The 19,830-nt window shown below is 36.3% G+C and overlaps 2 protein-coding genes across 6 annotated transcripts in view; both read left to right on the forward strand.

Annotated features, from left to right (window-relative positions):
• The window catches only part of LOC110447174 (neurobeachin-like), a 294,693-nt gene that overhangs the window by 59,906 nt on the left and 214,957 nt on the right, over positions 1 to 19,830 (forward strand). For 2 of the 5 annotated variants that reach the window (XM_021492692.1, XM_021492694.1), the window contains exons 29-39: positions 1,983 to 2,165; positions 4,551 to 4,574; positions 8,777 to 8,848; positions 9,397 to 9,759; positions 10,616 to 11,008; positions 11,233 to 11,359; positions 11,591 to 11,699; positions 12,315 to 12,481; positions 12,893 to 13,014; positions 13,480 to 13,620; positions 14,026 to 14,162. In XM_021492692.1, coding sequence (XP_021348367.1) covers positions 1,983 to 2,165; positions 4,551 to 4,574; positions 8,777 to 8,848; positions 9,397 to 9,759; positions 10,616 to 11,008; positions 11,233 to 11,359; positions 11,591 to 11,699; positions 12,315 to 12,481; positions 12,893 to 13,014; positions 13,480 to 13,620; positions 14,026 to 14,162 — 1,838 coding nt within the window. The remainder of the gene's footprint in view (positions 1 to 1,982; positions 2,166 to 4,550; positions 4,575 to 8,776; positions 8,849 to 9,396; positions 9,760 to 10,615; positions 11,009 to 11,232; positions 11,360 to 11,590; positions 11,700 to 12,314; positions 12,482 to 12,892; positions 13,015 to 13,479; positions 13,621 to 14,025; positions 14,163 to 19,830) is intronic. The other 3 variants (XM_021492695.1, XM_021492693.1, XM_021492696.1) reach the window with 3 other exon arrangements.
• LOC110447177 lies at positions 6,381 to 8,720 on the forward strand. Its single transcript, XM_021492700.1, has 2 exons — positions 6,381 to 6,522; positions 6,681 to 8,720. Exon 2 carries the CDS (start codon positions 6,731 to 6,733, stop codon positions 7,712 to 7,714), a length of 984 nt encoding a protein of 327 aa, XP_021348375.1. The 5' UTR covers positions 6,381 to 6,522; positions 6,681 to 6,730; the 3' UTR covers positions 7,715 to 8,720.

Genomic DNA, 19,830 nt, shown 5'->3' on the forward strand with positions numbered 1-19,830 from the left:
AGCCCATCAAGGCTCAGAGAATGACTCGGCTTGTGAAGCTGATCAGAACATCAAGACAACCTGCCAGGAAGCCAATCAGAATGAAGAGACTATTTCTGTGACCACCACACAGAGCAGCTTAGCCTCCCAGACTGGCTCCGTAGCAACCAACCAGAGTTGTGAGGAAAACGCCTCCTCGGAAACCAATCAGATGTCCGAGTCGGAAGGTCAGTTGGGGTCAACAGATGGCACCACGTCCACAGACGGCACGGTGTCAACAGAACAGTCCAAAGGTTCACGCTTTTCTGCTTGCATGTTCCTTGTTGTCACATTTTTAATTTGTAACATCCATGTGAATACAGTGTACTCTGTCTAAACCGGACTCTGTCCAATCCAGATTTTTGTCTAAACCAGCCAAAAAAAATTGATTTCGACATTGACAATGTTTGCTATATACACTCTACAATCCAGAACTCTCTGCGAACAAAACAAATTATGTGGTCCCATGGGTGTCTGGTTTAGACCGAGCACACTGTATATGTATCTTGTACCCAAACTGTGCTTTTAGCTTTACATTTTTTTTATGCATGTACATTGTAGAACAATTTCACTGATGTGTATTATGTTTTATTATGATTTTATTGATTTTAGTCTTGTATGCCATGATTTTACATTTTATTATTTTATTGATGTATATTTTAATTTTCTATATGTATGTTGTATTTTGACATTTTTTTCTGATATTAATTTTTCTTCTTTTGAACTTCATTACAGTATATTGCAATTGTATTTTACAAATTTGTGACCTTATTTTTTTAAGCTCAATGTCGATTTTAACAAGACATTCATGTGATGTTGTAAAAAAAATCTCAGACAGATTTCAAAGTTTGTGTACATACCACGCTGCAAGTGATACAAGTTGACTGGTCCAGAAACTGTCAAAGAATCCAGTAATACCTATGATCTCAGAATAGCTCTTTGATAATCTTCATAGAAGAGGCACCACTGTCCGGAACCAATCAAATAGCTAATCATGAGCCTTAGTTTCTTCTGTCTTACAGTATAATATGGAATACATCTTAGAACCTCATTTTCAGATGTTTACACATTTTAGAACTGAATTATTTTTGATATTATAACATTTGAGAAAAGGTAACTTCACTAAATTTGTTCCCTGAACTCTTAATGTTTCAGCGTATTTATTTGTCCTTTACTTTGTTATTTAACCTTGACTATGGAACATTTGACGTAGCAGAAGCTTTAAGTTTAATTTGCTGTAGATCTTATGCGTATGAGAAACTTTTAAAATGTTTTTGTTGTGCATTTGTACAAAAAATTGTGTAGAAATAAAATACGTTACTTTTGGCATGATATTCCACTGTATCACTGATAATTTTTTGGACTGTTTTTTATGCAATTTTTAATGTCATTTTCTAATGTGTTGTATAGTAGTTTTCTTATCTTCTGACAGTACACTGTAATTCAACATGCAGTCTGTTTGTCACTTTGGAGAGTTAAGCTATTGCCTACCTGAGCATATTTCTGCTGTTTAACAAACTCTATCTGCTCTCCGTAATAAAGATAAATGATCATGATGGTAAACATAAGTATACAGCCTACTAGGTATACAAAGATTTTCCTGTCTGGAGAGTGACATTAAGTTGGGTACATGAATATGTATTTTACTCTCATAGGGCAAATATTTTACTTGGTGAATATTTTTTTCAGCATACACTGTTTAAGGTTTTCTTTATAAAATTCATCATAAATTCATTCATTCAACTCACTTTGAAACACAATTGGAAAAAACTTGTGATAACAAAAATTAAAATGAATGAGATTGACATATTTGACAGGGATTTATCCATCTTGAATAAAAACTGGTCAGTGTAGTATAAACAAAATTTTTAATATTTGAAATTTCTTTAATACATTTTGTTTGTCTGTAATTTTTCAAGATTGTTTAAAATTGTTTATCAATGTAATGAATAATATTTGTCTAGATGAGGAGCTGGAGAGTGGAGAGGAAGTGGGGACCAGTGAGGGGGACCTCACACAGGAGATTACAGAGGAGGAAGAACAGGACGAGGAGGAACCCCAAGGGGAGCCCCTGCAGAACAATGTAGATGAGGAACCGCGTGAACGAGTCAAAATCAAGGCTGATATTCATATAACTGACTCCACAGGTAAAAACTACTGTGGGGTAACTGTGAGGGTGATAGTGTCGAAGATCTAAATCTGTCTGTCAATCCAAGAGGGCAATTATTGATGATGGAATTGTGGGAGAAATTTGTCAGGGTGATAGATTTGTAGATCTAAATCTGTGAGGGAAATAATGTGATGGAATCATTGGGAAAATGTATTCATGGTGATTTTGAGTAATGGAAGAATTCATTAAAAGTAATATTGTAGTGGAATTGCAGGAGAAAAGATTCCAGGAGAGAATTGTTCACAATGAAGTTAATGGAGGAATCAAAGCAGGTAACATGGTGGTTGATTAAGGAGATACCTTTCATGGAAAACGTTACTGATTGGGGGAAATTACTGGTGGAATTACGACAGATGGAGGGTAATGTTGGAGTTGAATTACAGGAGAAAGTTGTCGAAGGAAAGATTGAAGTAAAAAAGTAATATCTGAAGAAAATGTCATGGGGAGATTTATGGAAGAATTTCACAAAGTTAATAACATTTGTGAATTCAGAGACATATTTTGAAGAAAATGTGTTATGCAGTTGTAGGGAAACTATATTGATATGGTAGTGGAATAATGGGAGAAACATGATGATAGAGAATTTTATTATGAAATTATTCAAGAGGTTGATATTACAGAAACAAATTCTGCAGGCAGAAGTATTAGATTTGACAGCTTTATAAAGAAATCTTTTGCTTTTGCTCTGAACCATGTATTGCTTTAATTTTGATCATATCAATGATGTCTTAATCTGCTGCTTAAAACCTGTTCTCATGACAGGAAGTAGGATAGCATTGAGGAGATTTATAATAGCAAGATGACAAACCCAGTATCCATAACTGTAGTGTATTCATAAATTAGTGAACCATGTTAAATACATTCTTGTACAAAGTATAATTTAAGTATTATAAGTGGTGATATGTATTAAACTTGCTATACCCTCCTGGTATGAAAAACTTTATAATGTTAACTTGGGCCTGTTCGTTCATGCAGATCAACCGGTTTGTCTTATCTTTAAATGAAATATTTCAGGGGCAAAACCTAATGGACCTGCAAATGTTAATGCAGGCCTTTGAAATCTTTTCCTAGACTTGTTAGAAAACAATATCAAATCTTCATGTCCGTCCCTATTTCATAAACGAACAACTCTCATCCAATTAGTAGAGCTGTTTTGGACATGATAAACACAAACGACCCTGTAGATACCTGGGTATATGTTACATATATAAAACTGTTTATATTTCTCCTACAGCTGACAGAGTTATCTCCCCCTTTTAGCCTTGCAGAAATTTTTCAGGCTCACCATGTCGGTAGAGATATACTCACTTCCGATGATATCGTAGGTTCTGTGGTATCGCTTTACCAGATGTGTATGATGTTTGCGAATGCACTGGGCCAAATCTCAGTGCATACGCTGAGTGTGGTGAGCATTGAAAAGTTTTTGCTTGATCTATAATGTGAACAGATTCTTGGGATAAACACACTTCTATGAACGTTTACTACCGCGATACCATAGAACTCCAGGCAACATTAGCTTTCTTTACCTTCTTGTTAATAATTCATTTGCTTTATCGATAAGGTGTAGGAGAAATAATCACCTAATGATGACAGGGAAAATTTCAGGGTAGTTTACACCTCCCTGTTAATTATAGTTTGTCTTAATAAAGTGTAGGAGAAATTGATCCAGTCACTTCTCTGATGGAGACTGGGAATTCTCAACACAAGGTGCAAGATTTCTGATGTTCCGAAATGGCTAGATTTGTGACATATCTCACTCACCCCTCAGGTTTATGAATCAATCTCACCATCACACAAAAGTATTTTCATTCAATTTTTGCGAGGCTTATTTTCATTTTCTAAAAAAGAAAGAAAAATGTTGTCTTACTTCTAGCAATATTAAAAGCAGTTTAAATGACTAATTTAATAGAACTAGTAGATAATTCTTATCAACTCAAAGCCAAAATATTTGCGATCAAAATTTATTTGCCAGATATACCATGCTTAGTTTGTAGTGAGTATCGTATGACAATGGTACTCAAGCTTTTTGAACACACTCCTACGTTATGACATCCATCATAACACAAGCTTAACTCATTCACCCCTGAAGACACATTTGAACTCTTTCAATTCAAAGTTTGGAATAGTTCATTATGAAATTTCAGGGGTGAATGAGTTAAGTGACAGAGATTTTCCAGGTAATACTGTTTCTTTCTGGATAAGCTCTGAGGCACTTTTAGTGCTTGTAAACTTATTTAGAGCTAGTAAAACTATTCTATATGAAGTAGAAAATTTGTATCTATATGTATAAGTAAACATTTTATTCTGCTGCTTTTAGGAAGTTAGCCTAACTAAGTAGACATCTTTGCTTTTTCATTTTCAGAAGTTCCTAAGACAACTCAAACTGGTAATTCTTTTAAAACAAAATGCACTAAATGGGCGACTCCTTGCAAAATTTGCATTCACCCAAAGCATTATATTGCCTCCCTTTGCTTTTTACCCAATATCGATGTTGTTGCTGATTGGTCAAACTCTTTGGTGTCATGTGACTATTTGCATGTGGTTTTCATGGTTGATTCTCTTTTCAGGTTATATTTTTGTTGCCGAATGAATAGTTTTTGATTTCTGTTTGACATTTATTTTTCACCTGTGATATGTGTCCACTTGTCTCGTTACCAGATTTAAGCCATGTGGTCAGCTGTTGGTTACTTTTGGCATCCATTGTCATTCTATTGTATCTTTGGTTTCTTTCACGCCACTCTTTAGCTTCTTTTGTGTCATAAGTGTTTCAATTGATAATGTTTGATTAAGTATATTTGAGACATTTACCTTTACAGGTTGTCATGCCCCTTCTCATTCAATCTATCAAACTTGTGACTGTTGTGAGGCCCCTTCTTTGAATCCGGTGCACCCCTGCCAGGTGCAAGACCCTCTATTTGCTTTTTCGTCCTTCACAGGAAATTACTATTTAGAGTGCGTTCTGTAAACATTTTTGCTTCCATGAAGACGAAAGTGAAGTTGTAGTGACAATTTTCTGATATACAGTGCATTTTGATTGCATTATATAATAAACTGTTGGTGTTCGATTTAGCTATTTAAAATTTCCAAACAGGAAGAAGAGTATGATATAAATGCTAACAAATACTGAAAAACTTCAGGAACCCAACTTTGATTTATCTATTACAAATCAAAGCTGTGTTGTCATAATTGCCCTGAAGTGGCTGTAAAGATTACTACATTTATTGTTTTTTAATTATTGACAACATATAAAGACAATCGAAAAAGGTTCAATCTTATCAAATGTTTTCTATGATTTTGACTATATGATTAAAATAAAAGATTGTTTGTAATTTTTTTCACATATTTGATGAAATTAAAATGCATGATGGTGTGCCCTTGATCTTTGACCTTTAGTTATATAAGGTAGTTGACCTTGACCTTAATTAGACATGCATGTTGATAATGGAATCTTTAATCCTTGAACTCGGGTGTGATGGTTATTTGCTTTGACCTTTCACTTTCTGCTTTCCTTTTGTTTGACCTTGAGCTTGTGGTTAGATGACCCTGATCTGAAGCTGATTTTAAGGTGACCTTTACCTTTGACCTTACCGGCTGCATGTGATCAGTAGATAGTATACCATGGTGCATGTTAATAAATCGATAAAAAATAAAAAAATATAAGATAAGAATTTTTGACAAAGAAAAAGCCCTGCCTTCATCCTCCATAATAGTGACCATAGTAACCATTTCCAGTATCCATGGTTACCAACTCCGTACTGTCCATACCATCCTCGTAGTAAGCTTACCCTCCCTCCTCTTTCCAGTTGTGGCATTTGGTATTGTGCTAATAATGTCCAACATATTCTTTAAGCTTTACCTTGAATCCTCTGTCTTCTTATGACCCTGGCTTTTCGAGGACCATGAATCCATAAACGTTTTGCTATACATGCCTTCGTCAGTCTATTATATTGCTGTGACCAATAGCTTTACAAGAGCTGTAAATAGGATTGTGAATCAGCATTGGCTTTTGTTTGTCCTATATTATGTCACATATTCAATTCAAAAGAATATGAGTAACTTAATATTTAAAATAACACACATTGAGTTTGTGTTAGAAACTCAAAGATTGCCAGTAAATGTTTTTATCTTGGTACTGTTTTCAATAAGGTGTTCCTCTGGTACATGGGGATAATTGACCTGTTGATTAATCTCCTGTAGTTACCTCCCTTGTCACAGAAATCATTGCAGTGATACTAAATGTGCCTGCCATAGCCTTATTTTAGCTTACCCTGTATCTTTTGATATTCCCACGTCACTCCCATCCAATCCTGTTACATATATCGACCCTGTCTTATGTTCCCACGTCTCTTCCATCCAATCCTGTTACATATATATCGACACTGTCTTATGTTCCCACGTCTCTCCCATCCAATCCTGTTACTTATATCAACCCTGTCTTATGTTCCCACGTCTCTCCCATCCAATCCTGTTACATATTTCGACCCTGTCTTATGTTCCCACGTCTCTCCCATCCAATCCTGTTACTTATATCGACCCTGTCTTATGTTCCCACGTATCTCCCATCCAATCCTGTTACTTATATCGACCCGGTCTTATGTTCCCACATCTCTCCCACCCAATCCTGTTACATATATCGACCCTGTCTTATGTTCCCACGTCTCTTCCATCCAATCCTGTTACATATATATCGACACTGTCTTATGTTCCCACGTCTCTCCCATCCAATCATGTTACTTATATCAACCCTGTCTTATGTTCCCACGTCTCTCCCATCCAATCATGTTACTTATATCAACCCTGTCTTATGTTCCCACGTCTCTCCCATCCAATCCCGTTACATATATCGACCCTTTCTTATGTTCCCACGTCTCTCCCATCCAATCCTGTTACATATATCGACCCTGTCTTATGTTCCCACGTCTCTCCCATCCAATCCTTTTACACATATCGACCCTGTCTTATGTTCCTATGTATCTCCCATCCAATCCTGTTACTTATATCGACCCTGTCTTATGTTCACACGTCTCTCCCATCCAATCCTGTTTCATATATCGACCCTGTCTTATGTTCCCACGTCTCTCCCATCCAATCCTGTTACATATATCGACCCTGTCTTACGTTCCCACGTCTCTCCCATCCAATCCCGGTAATTTGTCTACAGTATCTTTTCCCACCCACATCCGTCCAACATTATACTGTATCTTGTATTTCCACGTCCCTTTTCTGCAATCCTGGTATATCTGTTCTACAGTACACTTCGTATATGCGCTGCAGCGTATTGCCAGATTGGCAGGTTGTATCTCCATAGTGTATCAATATTATAGTAATTCTTTGACTGAATTGCTCAGGTTCTTTTGTATGGAACTTTTAAAGCCACATTGTCCATCTGAATATTGCTCATATACAAAATATACAACAAAACATACAGCTGATCATGTAGCTAGCCATCATTTCATCTTATATAAATATACTCAACATATTCTGCTAGATAATATATACCATCTTTTTGACATTTTCGAAGATTAATTATTAGTTGTCACTTGATATGGAATAAAATGTTATTTAAAATTAACTCCTGGTTTAAAAATGTATTCACTGACATGCATACATTGATTTAGGCAGAGGTTAAAACTGAACTGATTAGAAAAAGTGTTTAACCAGTTTAAAACAAAATCGCAGTTGACAAATTTCATTTACGTAGATTAACAGATAATGAAAATTGCTCGTGTGGAAATGGGCGTATTGTGATTCTTTAACTTAAACCAGGTTTGATCCTTATTCAATGACCCTTTTTCGGAGCATTTCCACACCACAAAAAAATACAATAATGGTGACATTTGAAAGAAAATAAAAAGATAAATTGTTCAACACAAACAGAACATGTTACATCAGAAAGAATCCTTCTGTTGTATGTAATTAATGATATTTGTGCATTAACGATCTCAGTTTATTTTTTCTTTAATCAATAATTTGGATAAAAAATATATTAACTCAAATTTGTGGGCTGCTTTCAAGTTTATTAATGCACTAATTTAAAAAAGGGAAACTTTGAAATTGCTGAGTGCTGTTTGATTTAATGAATGTTACATTGATTGCTGAAATAAACACTAAAGGGTTGCTGCGGTCTAGCGCCAAAAGAATTTAACATTCTAACATTTTTTAAATATGATGAATAAGTTCCCACAAAATAACTGATGCCGTGTTGAAGGTTTTTTTTTATAATCAAGTGCTTCTTCAAGGTAATCTGGTGAATATTTAAGCAGCCTTGCTTAGTCTTTTGAACATCAACTTACCGTTACATATGGGATTTTTAAGTTAAACACTAACATGTATTTTTTCCGTCTTACTTTTCCTTTCCTACTCTAGTGTATTTTAAATAGGGGTACAGGTAAACTACCTTAAATTCAGACACTAATAAGTTGGTGTATTCTTCCTTTCCTTTTCCCTTTCATAACCTAGTGTATCAGGAATGCAGGTAAAATACCTGTATTTAACATACTTATGTAATCAGATTACTAAAACGACTTTAAAATTTTTTTTTTTTTATAAAAATCCAATATCTGAATCTTAGACTTTTTCAACATTCAGATGTGCCAGTTTCAGGGGACAATATGGCTTTAAGAAGAAGCATTCAAAGCAGCTTGCAAATGACATGGCTCGGTCAGTATGATAATAGTGATGGACGATGGTCAGCATATATTGACCGTTACCTAACACGTGATGGTAAAAATTATGCAATAAAATATCCATTTTTTTTGTTCTTTTCTCTCTCTCTAAAACAGCAAAATGATTAGTATGTGGTTTTAATTCTTAAAAGAAATTATGAAAAGCAAAGTATGTTTACTATCAAGATGTTAGCTACAGTAATAATTTAATATTTAATATTTCTAAGAATTAAGATTATTTAATGTATGGCATGGCAATATTGGCAATACAGATGCACCATATACAATTTGCACTGCTTTCTGCATCAGATGTGTGATTTCACTTTACCCTTTTGAAAAATGTATGAATTGTTTTGTTTCTTATTTTGAATTTGGAAATGTCTGTGTGGTAAATGTATGATATTTGAGGGTGTTTGTTGGGTAAACTATTTGGATATTTGGTATGTATTTCCTCTGTGGTTTTACCTGTGTTTAATAAGCATGTTGTTTCCTGTGATTTTCCTGTTTTGTTATATATGTGTTATTGATCTGCTGGTGTTATAGACGAAGATGAAGACTCCGAGTCTATTGATGAGTCTAGTACCGACCTTAACAGAACTACTGACTCAGCAGATGTAGGAGAGGAGGTTGAGGAAAAAGAAGATGAGGATGCTACAGAGGACAAGGAGACCACAGACAAGGTGGTGGAAGGAGCAGAGGAAAAGAAAGAAGATGAAGTAGAAGACAAGAAAGAAGAAGAGCAAGAAGAGGAAAAAGAAGAGGAAAAAAGTGAAGAGGAAACTGCAACTGAACAAAAAGTGGAAGACAAACCTGAGGATGAACAAGAGGAGAAAGAGGAAGCTGAAGGAGGGAGTGACCCAGAAAGCACACCCCAGGGAAGTGAGGCTACACAGGAGGAGGGCAAAGGTAAGGGAGAGATGACTGACTTAAAATACACATCAAGGGAATGGGGCTACAGAGGGAAGGAGGGCAAAGATGAGGGAGTGATGTAAGTAGCACAGCTTAGCCGAGTGAGGCTATGCAGCTAGAGGGCATAGGTAAGGGAGGATGTGATGCAGAATGTTCATCAAAGGAATGAGGCTACATAAGATGGGGGCAAAGGTAAGAAAGAGAGTGACCCAAAGAGCACAAACACCCTAGAGAAGTGTGGCTACACAGGAGGAGGGTAAATGTAAGGAGGGAAGTGACACAGAATATATTGGAGTATTGGGAGACTACACAGTATGAGAACTATAATGGGATTGCAAATATTAATCTGAATAAGGTGAAAAAGATAATGTACTCTGTTATATTTCATAAGTTCAGGATGGACAATAGATGTTTTTCTTAAGCTATATATTGACTGATTCATTATAAACGCAAGATTGAGATAAGCATTTTAAACACATGGACAGACTTGATTTATCACTGTAGACAGATCTTTCTGCTAGTGTAGTCATAGCATACATACTTTACACAAAATCTAGTCTTTCATTTAACCAAATCTGTGTATTGGATACAGCAGCACAGTACGTGGATATTTCTGCGACATTCTTATTAAAGCAAGAAGGATACTTGAATTTAATCCTACAGTGCAGATTTCTAGTCAAGAAAATACTGCGATGCATACTTCACAATATCAAAATTTTAAAGTCAACACTGCTCAATCAGCTAACATTGTGCAAAACAAACGTTAAAGATAGGTATGAGCATCCTAATGGATGCCAGGTGTACCTCTAAATATGTGAAATCCTTTATTGAGTACTTACCTTGATGGTTCAAGGAGAAAGGCCTGAATCAGAGGGTCAGGAAGCTGAGGAGGTGCAACAGAAGAGTTCTGATGCTCCAAAGGAATCCCAACCAGTGGCGACAAGTCAGCGTGTGGATGATCCTCAGAGCAAGCCAGACAATTTACCGATCTCCGCCATTACGGTGGACGTCCACAGTGACCGGCAGCAGAAACCGCATTTAGAGAACCTGGACCTACAGGCAGCGAACATGCCCATGCCTGTAGACAACCTACCTTCTCTTTCTGGGGAGGGAGGGTCGTTGACAGAACGGCTGGAGCGGGCACTGGGGCCAGTTGCACCACTGCTCAGGGAGATTTTCGTGGATTTCGCTCCATTCCTGTCAAAAACACTGATAGGGTCACATGGACAAGAACTTCTTATTGGAGGTATGTGTAATATATCATTAGTAAAATATATTAACAATTTGCTTATCAGAAACCAAACCTGTTTATTTGCTTCCGAATTGTAAGTTACACATCATTGAAATATTTTTGTATTGTTACCGTTTTGTGATCCACAAAGATCTTCTTGTCTAGACATATCTAAAAAAATAGTCCTAAAAGTGCTTTGTGATCAGCACTAACTGTTCACTGTTAACCTTGACTGTCAGGCCTGGTGACCTTGAAGCAGAGTACATCAGTGGTGGAGTTAGTCATGCTGTTGTGCTCACAGGAATGGCAGAACTCATTACAGAAACATGCCGGTCTAGCATTTATAGAACTAGTCAACGAAGGAAGGTAGGTCATCACAAAATGACAGAAAAGAAAATGTATTACAGGTCTTTCAATACTTCAAATATAGAGATTATAAAGTTCCATGTAGTCCAATTTCTTGATTCTGCAACATTTTAGAAAGTTTTTCTCTACATTGGCATTGTATGACCTTAATGGCTATTAAGACCTTAACAAAACAGAAACACATCAACCTTTCTTCATTTTGCTCTAAACTCATGGTTGCTCGATTCTCAGGTTGTTAGCCCATGCCACGAGGGACCATATTGTACGTGTGGCAAACGAGGCAGAATTTATCCTCAACAGAATGAGAGCCGAGGATGTTCAGAAACATGCAGAGTTTGAGGTAGGTAGTTTTGAAACAGGTTAACTGGTGAGAGAAATCTAAAATCTAATATAGGCGTTGTATATCATCAAGTGCCATGGTTTCTAGGAATCTTAGAATATGAACTAACAATATGTAAATTGCTTCCTTCTCTGATCTTTCAGAGCCTGAATAAAGTTACTATTCTTTTTCTGGTATCTATGATTCCAGAACATGTTAAAATCATATTCTTTTGGGGTCTCTAAGAGGTCAAAGCATTCAAGTTCGTCCTCTTTTTCTTACCTCTAGGAGCGTTAAAAACATATTTTTTGTCCTTTTCCTTTGATCATTGAAAGTCCAGGGCATGTAACATTCACGTTCTTACTTGAGTCTCTAGTTGTCCAGAACATTCAATGTTCCGCCTCTTTTTCTGTTCTCTGGGATCGTCAAAAACAGCTAAAACTCCCCCTGTTCTTCAGATCTCTAGAAGCCCACAGTAGTAAAGTTCACGTTTTTTTTCAAGTCTTTAGTTTCTCAGGACATTCAGCGTTCCCCCTCTTTTCCTATTATCTAGAAGCACAAAGGACACAAAAATGTCTCCTCTTCTATCTGATCGCTAGAAGCCCACATCATGCAAAATTCCTTTTTTGTTTCTAGTCTCTAGGAGCCCAGACCATGCTGGACAGAAAAGAGGAAGAAAAACTCTGTGACCATCTTATAAAATCTGCAAAGCGAAGAGATCATGTAGCTGCTGTGAAGCTACGGGATAAAATACTCAACATACTGTCAAACAAGCATGGAGCTTGGGGAAACTCCCCCAACAGGTAAATCTTACTTAACGAGCAACATGTTGTTAGTGTAACCTTGTACTGAAAAAGGATTTTCTTAAGGATACCTGTATCGGGAATCCAAACCTAGACTTCAGTTGTTATTCAGCGTGGACATTTTTCGTATTAGTAACAGTTCTGAAATCTTAATTTCACATTTTTTTTTATCAATAAATATTCGCTGGTAGATATATTTAGAGGTAATTTACTCAACGCGAAATACGAGAGCATTTCCACATCGGGAAAATTTGGTAATTTTTGCAATAGTATATATGACAAGACTTTGTCGTTATTCTTTTTAAGGTGTAATTTACATAGTAATATCAAAGAAATATGTTATTTCCCTGTTTAAGGTTTGAATAAGAAAAACTTCTGAATTGTTATATAAACCTGAGTTTATGCCTGTAGGAGGTCAGAGCATTGGAAGTTGGATGTGTGGGAGGATGATTCCAGGAGACGTAGACGACTCATCAAGAATCCCAATGGTTCTTCGCATCCTGACGCCACACTAAAGGCTGCTATTGAGCATGGTAGGTCCTTCCAGAACCTAGGACAACTAGCAACTCGACAACCCATTAGAGTTCGATAACACCCTGCTGATTTAAGAAACTAAAGCAGAACAATATTCAAACAGAATGTCACAATGTTGTCATAATGGGAGTAAAATCTACTCTGTCGTATTTACTTTGGAAATGCTCAAACGTGAAATGTATGTCAACGTTGTAAAGATAGTACAATGTTATTACGTGAAGCAAGGCAAGAAGGGATGTTGTAAGTGAAATGATATCTGTATGGTGAGATATCGTTGTGTTCTTTCTATTCTATCTAGCAAAAATAAGTTAATATACTTTTTTGAAAAATGTGTATTATGAAAAAACTTTATCTATGTATAAGAAAATTGAGATTTTACACAATTCAGTGTATACGGTACGCAAAATTAAAGCTTTGTATTAAAAATCTTGTTCCACAATAATTATCATCATTGTTTTGTTTAGGAGCGACGGAGGATGCCATTAACCAGGCAAGGGAAGCATTCCACGCCCACCTAGCTTCGACCAAGCGAGCACAACAGACTCCTGATTACACAGACGAGGAGCTACTCATGGAGGAGCGTGACTTTGAACAGGACTACGCAGGTAAAGTCATATGTGTGTGATCATTACTAATGAAAAATCATAATTACAGCTTTACAGAACTAATGTTCCCCAGTTCACAAAGAAAAAAGATAAACACCTCGCATGTCCGATTCATGCCTTGTGTCGTAATGAAATCGCAGTTTCTCACCAGATCACACTTTTCTGAAAGGGTATACAGAGGTACCTAGAGAGACCGTAGCGAAACGAAAAGTGGATAAAGAGAGAAAAGAAAATATACAAATTGTTGCAATAGGTTGCTCTCTTTTCTGTTCCCAATCACAAACTACAATTATACGGGGATTCCACAAACGGTACCAGTATCGCAGTGTGTACCGTTATGTTCTGGAGATGTGAACTCTCTGGAAATGAGTTTAAAACAAGTGACGTTTTGAATTTTGTTGCCAGGCCCTGTGGCACTGTCGACCACGTGTAAGTTGATAGCGCCGGGAGTGATGGTTAACGGGACGATGGCCATAACGAAGACGGAGATGTACTTCGAGATGGACGAAGACAACGAGGAGAACAAGAAAATGGACCCAAAGGTTTGTATATGTCAGGTAGTCTATGTTTTATGTTATTGTGTTTACACCAAGGAAATGTAGGGAAAATCGTTCATGTTGTACTAATCATCAAGTTTATTTTGCAGAATTGTTTTATCTCTAGTGTTTTACAGGTTGTTTCACCTGGAACTTTGGAATGAACACATGCGTTACACAGCAGGGACATCTGTACAGGTATAAGTAGGTAACTTGTTTTTCATGACTTTTATATTTTGTCGACATGGCTGTGTAACCTCAGGCTGATATAGTTGCATTTGAAGGAACACTTTGCTAGCCTCCATGGATGCTACTCGAGAGGTGGGTACGTACTGGTTGTGAGGGCTGTTGGCGTTCCTGCTGAATTGTTTGAAAGGATCACCTATCGCACCAAAAAAAAGACGGTATAGTATCCATATCACTAACGGCAATATTTTGAATTGCAGATATTTTTGTAACTATATTTCAGGATGACAATTTCTGAAAGGTTACTGCGGAGTGTATGTACCAGGATCCCGTTGTAGTAACGAGTTGGTAGTCGGTCTGAGAAGTCACTGCCGGAAAGTTATGGACGTACACAGATTTTACAGACATAACAGATATTTTGAATGTATAAACAATAAAGATATAGAGTTTGCGTTGTTTGTTGTATTTAAAGGACATTTGAGTCATTGTGTGCGGAAGGCAAACATGCTTATTTTATCACCCATTTTGAGAAGTACCCCCGTCTTGTGCATCTACTTTCAGGTCCTCGCAATGTAATACATAGTTTACCTTGAATACGCAGCTAATTAAAAATCAAAATATCTAGAATCTTGTTAAAAAAAAAATCCTTACTGACCAGAACCAAATTGTATCAAACTTTCTTTGACCCCCAATTAAGGGCATTTTTAAAATCATTTTATTTATCCATCTTTTTCTTTATGAAATTTTGAAATTAAGCATAAGCATTGCCCTCTTAGGATCCAAAATAATAGCCACTAGAAGTGAAATGTGATAAACCATATTTTATTAAGTTATTTTATTTATACAATTTTGCCGGCCTTTATTTTTTCTTCAAAATCTTGTTATGATTTCATTATTGTTACGTATTACATCTTGATAGTATTTCCGATTCAAAAGGTGTTTCCTTCGCATATTTTCGATTGATTGAACAAATAGCTAAAGACCACATGGAGTATAACGTCGTGATTTTTGGCCATGGAAATGTGCTAGTTTTTTTTCCAGCTGGTATGCAATAACATATTAATCATAAGAATACAAAATGATAAACTTTTGGTTTCGAATGTAAAAATTATGATTAAATGTAACTTAAATGTAACTGTAAATAGTCTGGAAAGAAAGTGCGGGCAGCTTAGATGGAAAACGCATTTGAGCTGTCGGTAAAGACAAAGATTTCTGCAACTGAGTGATTCACAGGGCAGGCAGCGGTAGACATAAGGGTGCTGATGACGATTACGGTAAGTAAAACCATAACAACAAGGTGACGTCTGTGACTTTCAAAAGTGTCCTCTCAAAAGTTATTTATACATAGATTGGAGGAAGGCTTTGCAAAATACAATGGTAACAAAGTTTCATAATTGGCCGTGTTACACATGGGTACGGTGAAGTGCTAGTCTGCTATGAAATATTTGGCGAATAAAGGTTTTGAGAAGCATGACGAATTTGTCGGAGGCGTCATCTTGTATCTGTGCTGTCGTCCTTTCTGGGTGCGGGAGGACGTTGGACAGAAACTTAAAATGAAGATATGCCACCTTGCACCACGGGCTTTATGTTCAAAAAGCTTGATAAAGGGTGACGTATCGCAACTTCCTTGATATAACACGGTCGGACACTTTCAACCCAGACATTGGTTAATACCTCCATTCTTTATAAAGTGTGAATTCCCGGTCAGGGTTCATTGTCATCGTATTTTATCTCTTTCCGTTCTTTTAAGTTTATCCCAGAAGCCCCCCGCCCCTCCCTTCTGAGAAAAAGTGAGTGTCATTAATTTGGTACCGGTGCGTTCGTCTCTCGCGGATGGTTTCTGTGTCCTATATTTCCTCTAAAAATTGTTCAATTTCAACCAAATATGGCCTGCAAATACTTATTTGCTACTTTCTAGCTATGGTCGACGCGTGCATTTTGCGCTTTATTATTGAAGCTTTCTGTGCAAAATGTCCGCCTGAAAGGTTTCTGATTGGTTTTCATTCAACAACTACTAAAAATGATTCGATTCGGAATGCATATTTAGTTACATGTAGTCGCTGTCATATTATGTTTACGATTAAGTTACCAGCTTCAAAAATTAAAGCATATTTAAGTATTTTTAAATCTAAGTAGCATTTTGTGTTAACAGAATTGAAACCAAACAAAGATTATCTTAACACTTTTTCGCTTATAGATTGATGTTTCTTAACTTATCCGTGAAATCTCGTCTACAGAATCATATTTAACGGATTCGTGCAATGCTAACTTTGTAACTTTGAAACGTGACATAAAGCTGCTATTACTTTTGATGCATCATTATCAATTATTTATAGATCTAGTTGTATATATTTTCACGAATAACTCGATATTTCGACCGATAAAATGTCGATTAATACGTCTGGCTTCATTTAATTCGCTATTATGATTGATTTAACTATGAGTATAACAGCATTGGCTTTATATCTTAAAATCTTTGCGGTTTCAGTTAATGACATGAACGTCTGCAGTCGCTTCTAAATCGCATTTTTTCACGAGTAAAACTACTTCTTCGCACTAGAAACCGAGATTCAAACCCACAAAATGAGTCGGTAAATTCCTGTCGCTAAACAAAGCGCTACTAGTATATGGGATGAACTATGCAACAAAGCGCTTATGATGGGATGAACTATGCGGACACTTGACTATTTTTCGTAGACACGTGTACACTGACTTTTTGACGATATGACCTGCTGTGTAAATATTTTATAAAAATACTAAATACATGTAACTAGCCACGTGTAACATATTTCTCGGCGACAGCTAGGGGTCGTGCACATGCTCGCGTCAGTGATAGGACCCAATGAATGTTTACTAACCGCACCCCAAAACATTACTGAAAATGTATTCTTAACAGGGATGTGTAAAAATATCAACATCAACAACAAATGGTTAAATCAGTCCTTACACTTGGATCAAATGTGTAGAATCATCAAGTGCGGCAGTGAAATTGAATCCAGTTATTGGTATACAAGTTAACGGTTAGGAATATTTGATCAATTTGCTGTTAACACGCATCATTCACACAAGCAGATGATCCAAACTCTCTTGACGAGGTGCTGTTAATCCTGGACAAAACTTTGCACAAGTTTTTGGATTTCAAGTTAATATGGGAAAAGTCAAGGGAATTAGGATTGAGGCTAGAAAGAGTTGTAGGTAGTAGATTTTGCCTGATAGAAATCTATACTGGAATCGCAGTGAAAAGTTTCAGATTTTGGAAAAGAAAATATATATGAGGACCATTATTTGGAAAAGGTAAAAGGCTATTTATAATTTGTTAATTTGATCGGTCTTTTAAGACACCTGTCATATTTTGGTAAAGTAACTGTGATGGAAACGTTAGCACTGCCTAAATAGAATTAAGTAAACCGTGTTACACGGTGACTATATGGAGGGTGAGTAAGGAATGCTACATAATCTATCCTTTTTTCATGCTCTTAAAAACTTAATGGATCAAAAACGTACTATATCCCACCTTATTCACCATGGAAGACTAGTTTTAGCCATTTTTGAAACTTATGGGGGAAACTAAGCGTTTAAGTTAAAACAATGTCTACTAGAAATATAAAAATAATTCAATACATTTTGGAAAGAAATGATACGGATATTGGATGGATGGATGGATGAATGACGGGTTTCGCGCCTACATAAATCCGCCCTTACGGGTTTCATCTCACTGACGGAAGTCGGTGTTCAGTCGGCGTCCTGTACGGATATTGACATCCCTCATTGATATAACAACCCTACTTTTTTTTATTAAGTATTTGTCCCTAGCCAATTTGGTATGATACCTATATTAAAGTAAACAAGAAGTCCCTTGTCTACAGAAGATGGCGTGATGTAGGTGTTTATTCCATTGGAGATTTGTTTGTCAATAATATCCTTTCGTCATTAAAAGAATTCCAGTACAAGTATATTTATTGTGCATGTCAACTTTGTGGAATACTAATAGGTATTCGATATTAATGCAAGAAATTGAACAAGTGTAATGTGAAAATTGTGCAGGCAACATAGAACCTGTAAACTAAATACCTTCATTAATACACATGAAAAAGTGATAAAACATTTCTTCTATAAATGTTACACTGAAACAGTAGAAACTAGGCCAGCTAAAGCTCGGTTAAAATGGCAGGAATTATTACAAATGGTTATTAGTCCCCTACCGGTGAAACCGGGGGGACTATAGGTTTTGTCTGCGTCCGTCTGTCCGTCCGCCGCCAAAATCTGCAGGTTTGGGTTAAAGTTTTGTAATGGCTTACCATTCGCATAATAATGATGTTAGGATGCTGATTCTTAGCATAGAGGTTCCTTAGGGGTCTAGCATCATTGCTGTGGATTAAAAATGGGAAATAATTTTATTTTTTGGGGGAATTTTTGACATGTTTTGGACTTAAATATCCTAGCCAAAATCTTCAGGTTAAAGATTTGTAATGGCTCACCGTTCACTTAATAATAGTGTTAGGATGCTGATTTTATATACAGAGTTGTTTTTAGGGATCTAGCATTAATGCTGTGGATTGAAAATGTGTTTTTTTTGAATTTTTGACATGTTTTGGACTTAACTATCATGGCCAACATCTGTAAGTTAAAGTTTGGGTTAAATTTTTGTAATGGCTCACCATTCACTTTATAATATTGTTAGGATGCTGATTTTATGGACAGAGGTTCTTCAGGGATCCAGCATTAATGCTGTGGATTGAAAATGTTGTTTTTTTTGAATTTTGAAATTTTTGGACTTAACTATCTTGGCCAACATCTGCCGGTTAAAGGGGGGGGGGGGGATGGCCGTAGGGGACATGTATTGATTCATCAATACCCACATAATGCTTGTTAATAATAATTAATTCGAGGTTCTTATATACCGCTTTATCACAACCTAGTTCGTATGTCGTCTCAAAGCGGTTCATAAATTAATATCCGTGGTTATAAGGCCTTTGCAACCAGCCAATACTTTTCTCAACTCCCTGGGGAGCATACAGCCGGTGCTGCCATTTCGGCGCTAACAGCTAGCATTCTACAATTCTAGCACTGCCCAACCACGTACTCATTTACAGCTGTGTAGACTGGAACAAGTGGAGTAAAGTATCTTGATCAAAGATACAACACATTATTGGAAGGAGTTCTATATTTTACCCGGTAGTATTACTGTTGATAGAAAGTTACGAAATTTACTATTCAAAACGTTGCATGTAATTTTAAATGCATTCACAAAAAAATCATGCAATGCAGAATAGTTGACTGTGAAATATGATTTATACAACCATACAATATGAAAACAAGAATGTATATTAAACAAGTGGGATTTTATTGACACTATACACTTGCTCATATGTAATGATGTTACATGGTAATAATCTTAATGTGGTAACAAATTAAGGTAGGAAGGGTGAGTGAAAACAAATTCTGTAAGAATTTATTAATGTGATAAAATTAAATGTGAATGCTCATG

This window comes from Mizuhopecten yessoensis, unplaced genomic scaffold, assembly GCF_002113885.1.
Source record: "Mizuhopecten yessoensis strain PY_sf001 unplaced genomic scaffold, ASM211388v2 scaffold3229, whole genome shotgun sequence".
In the NCBI taxonomy this organism is placed as follows: Eukaryota; Metazoa; Mollusca; class Bivalvia; order Pectinida; family Pectinidae; genus Mizuhopecten; species Mizuhopecten yessoensis.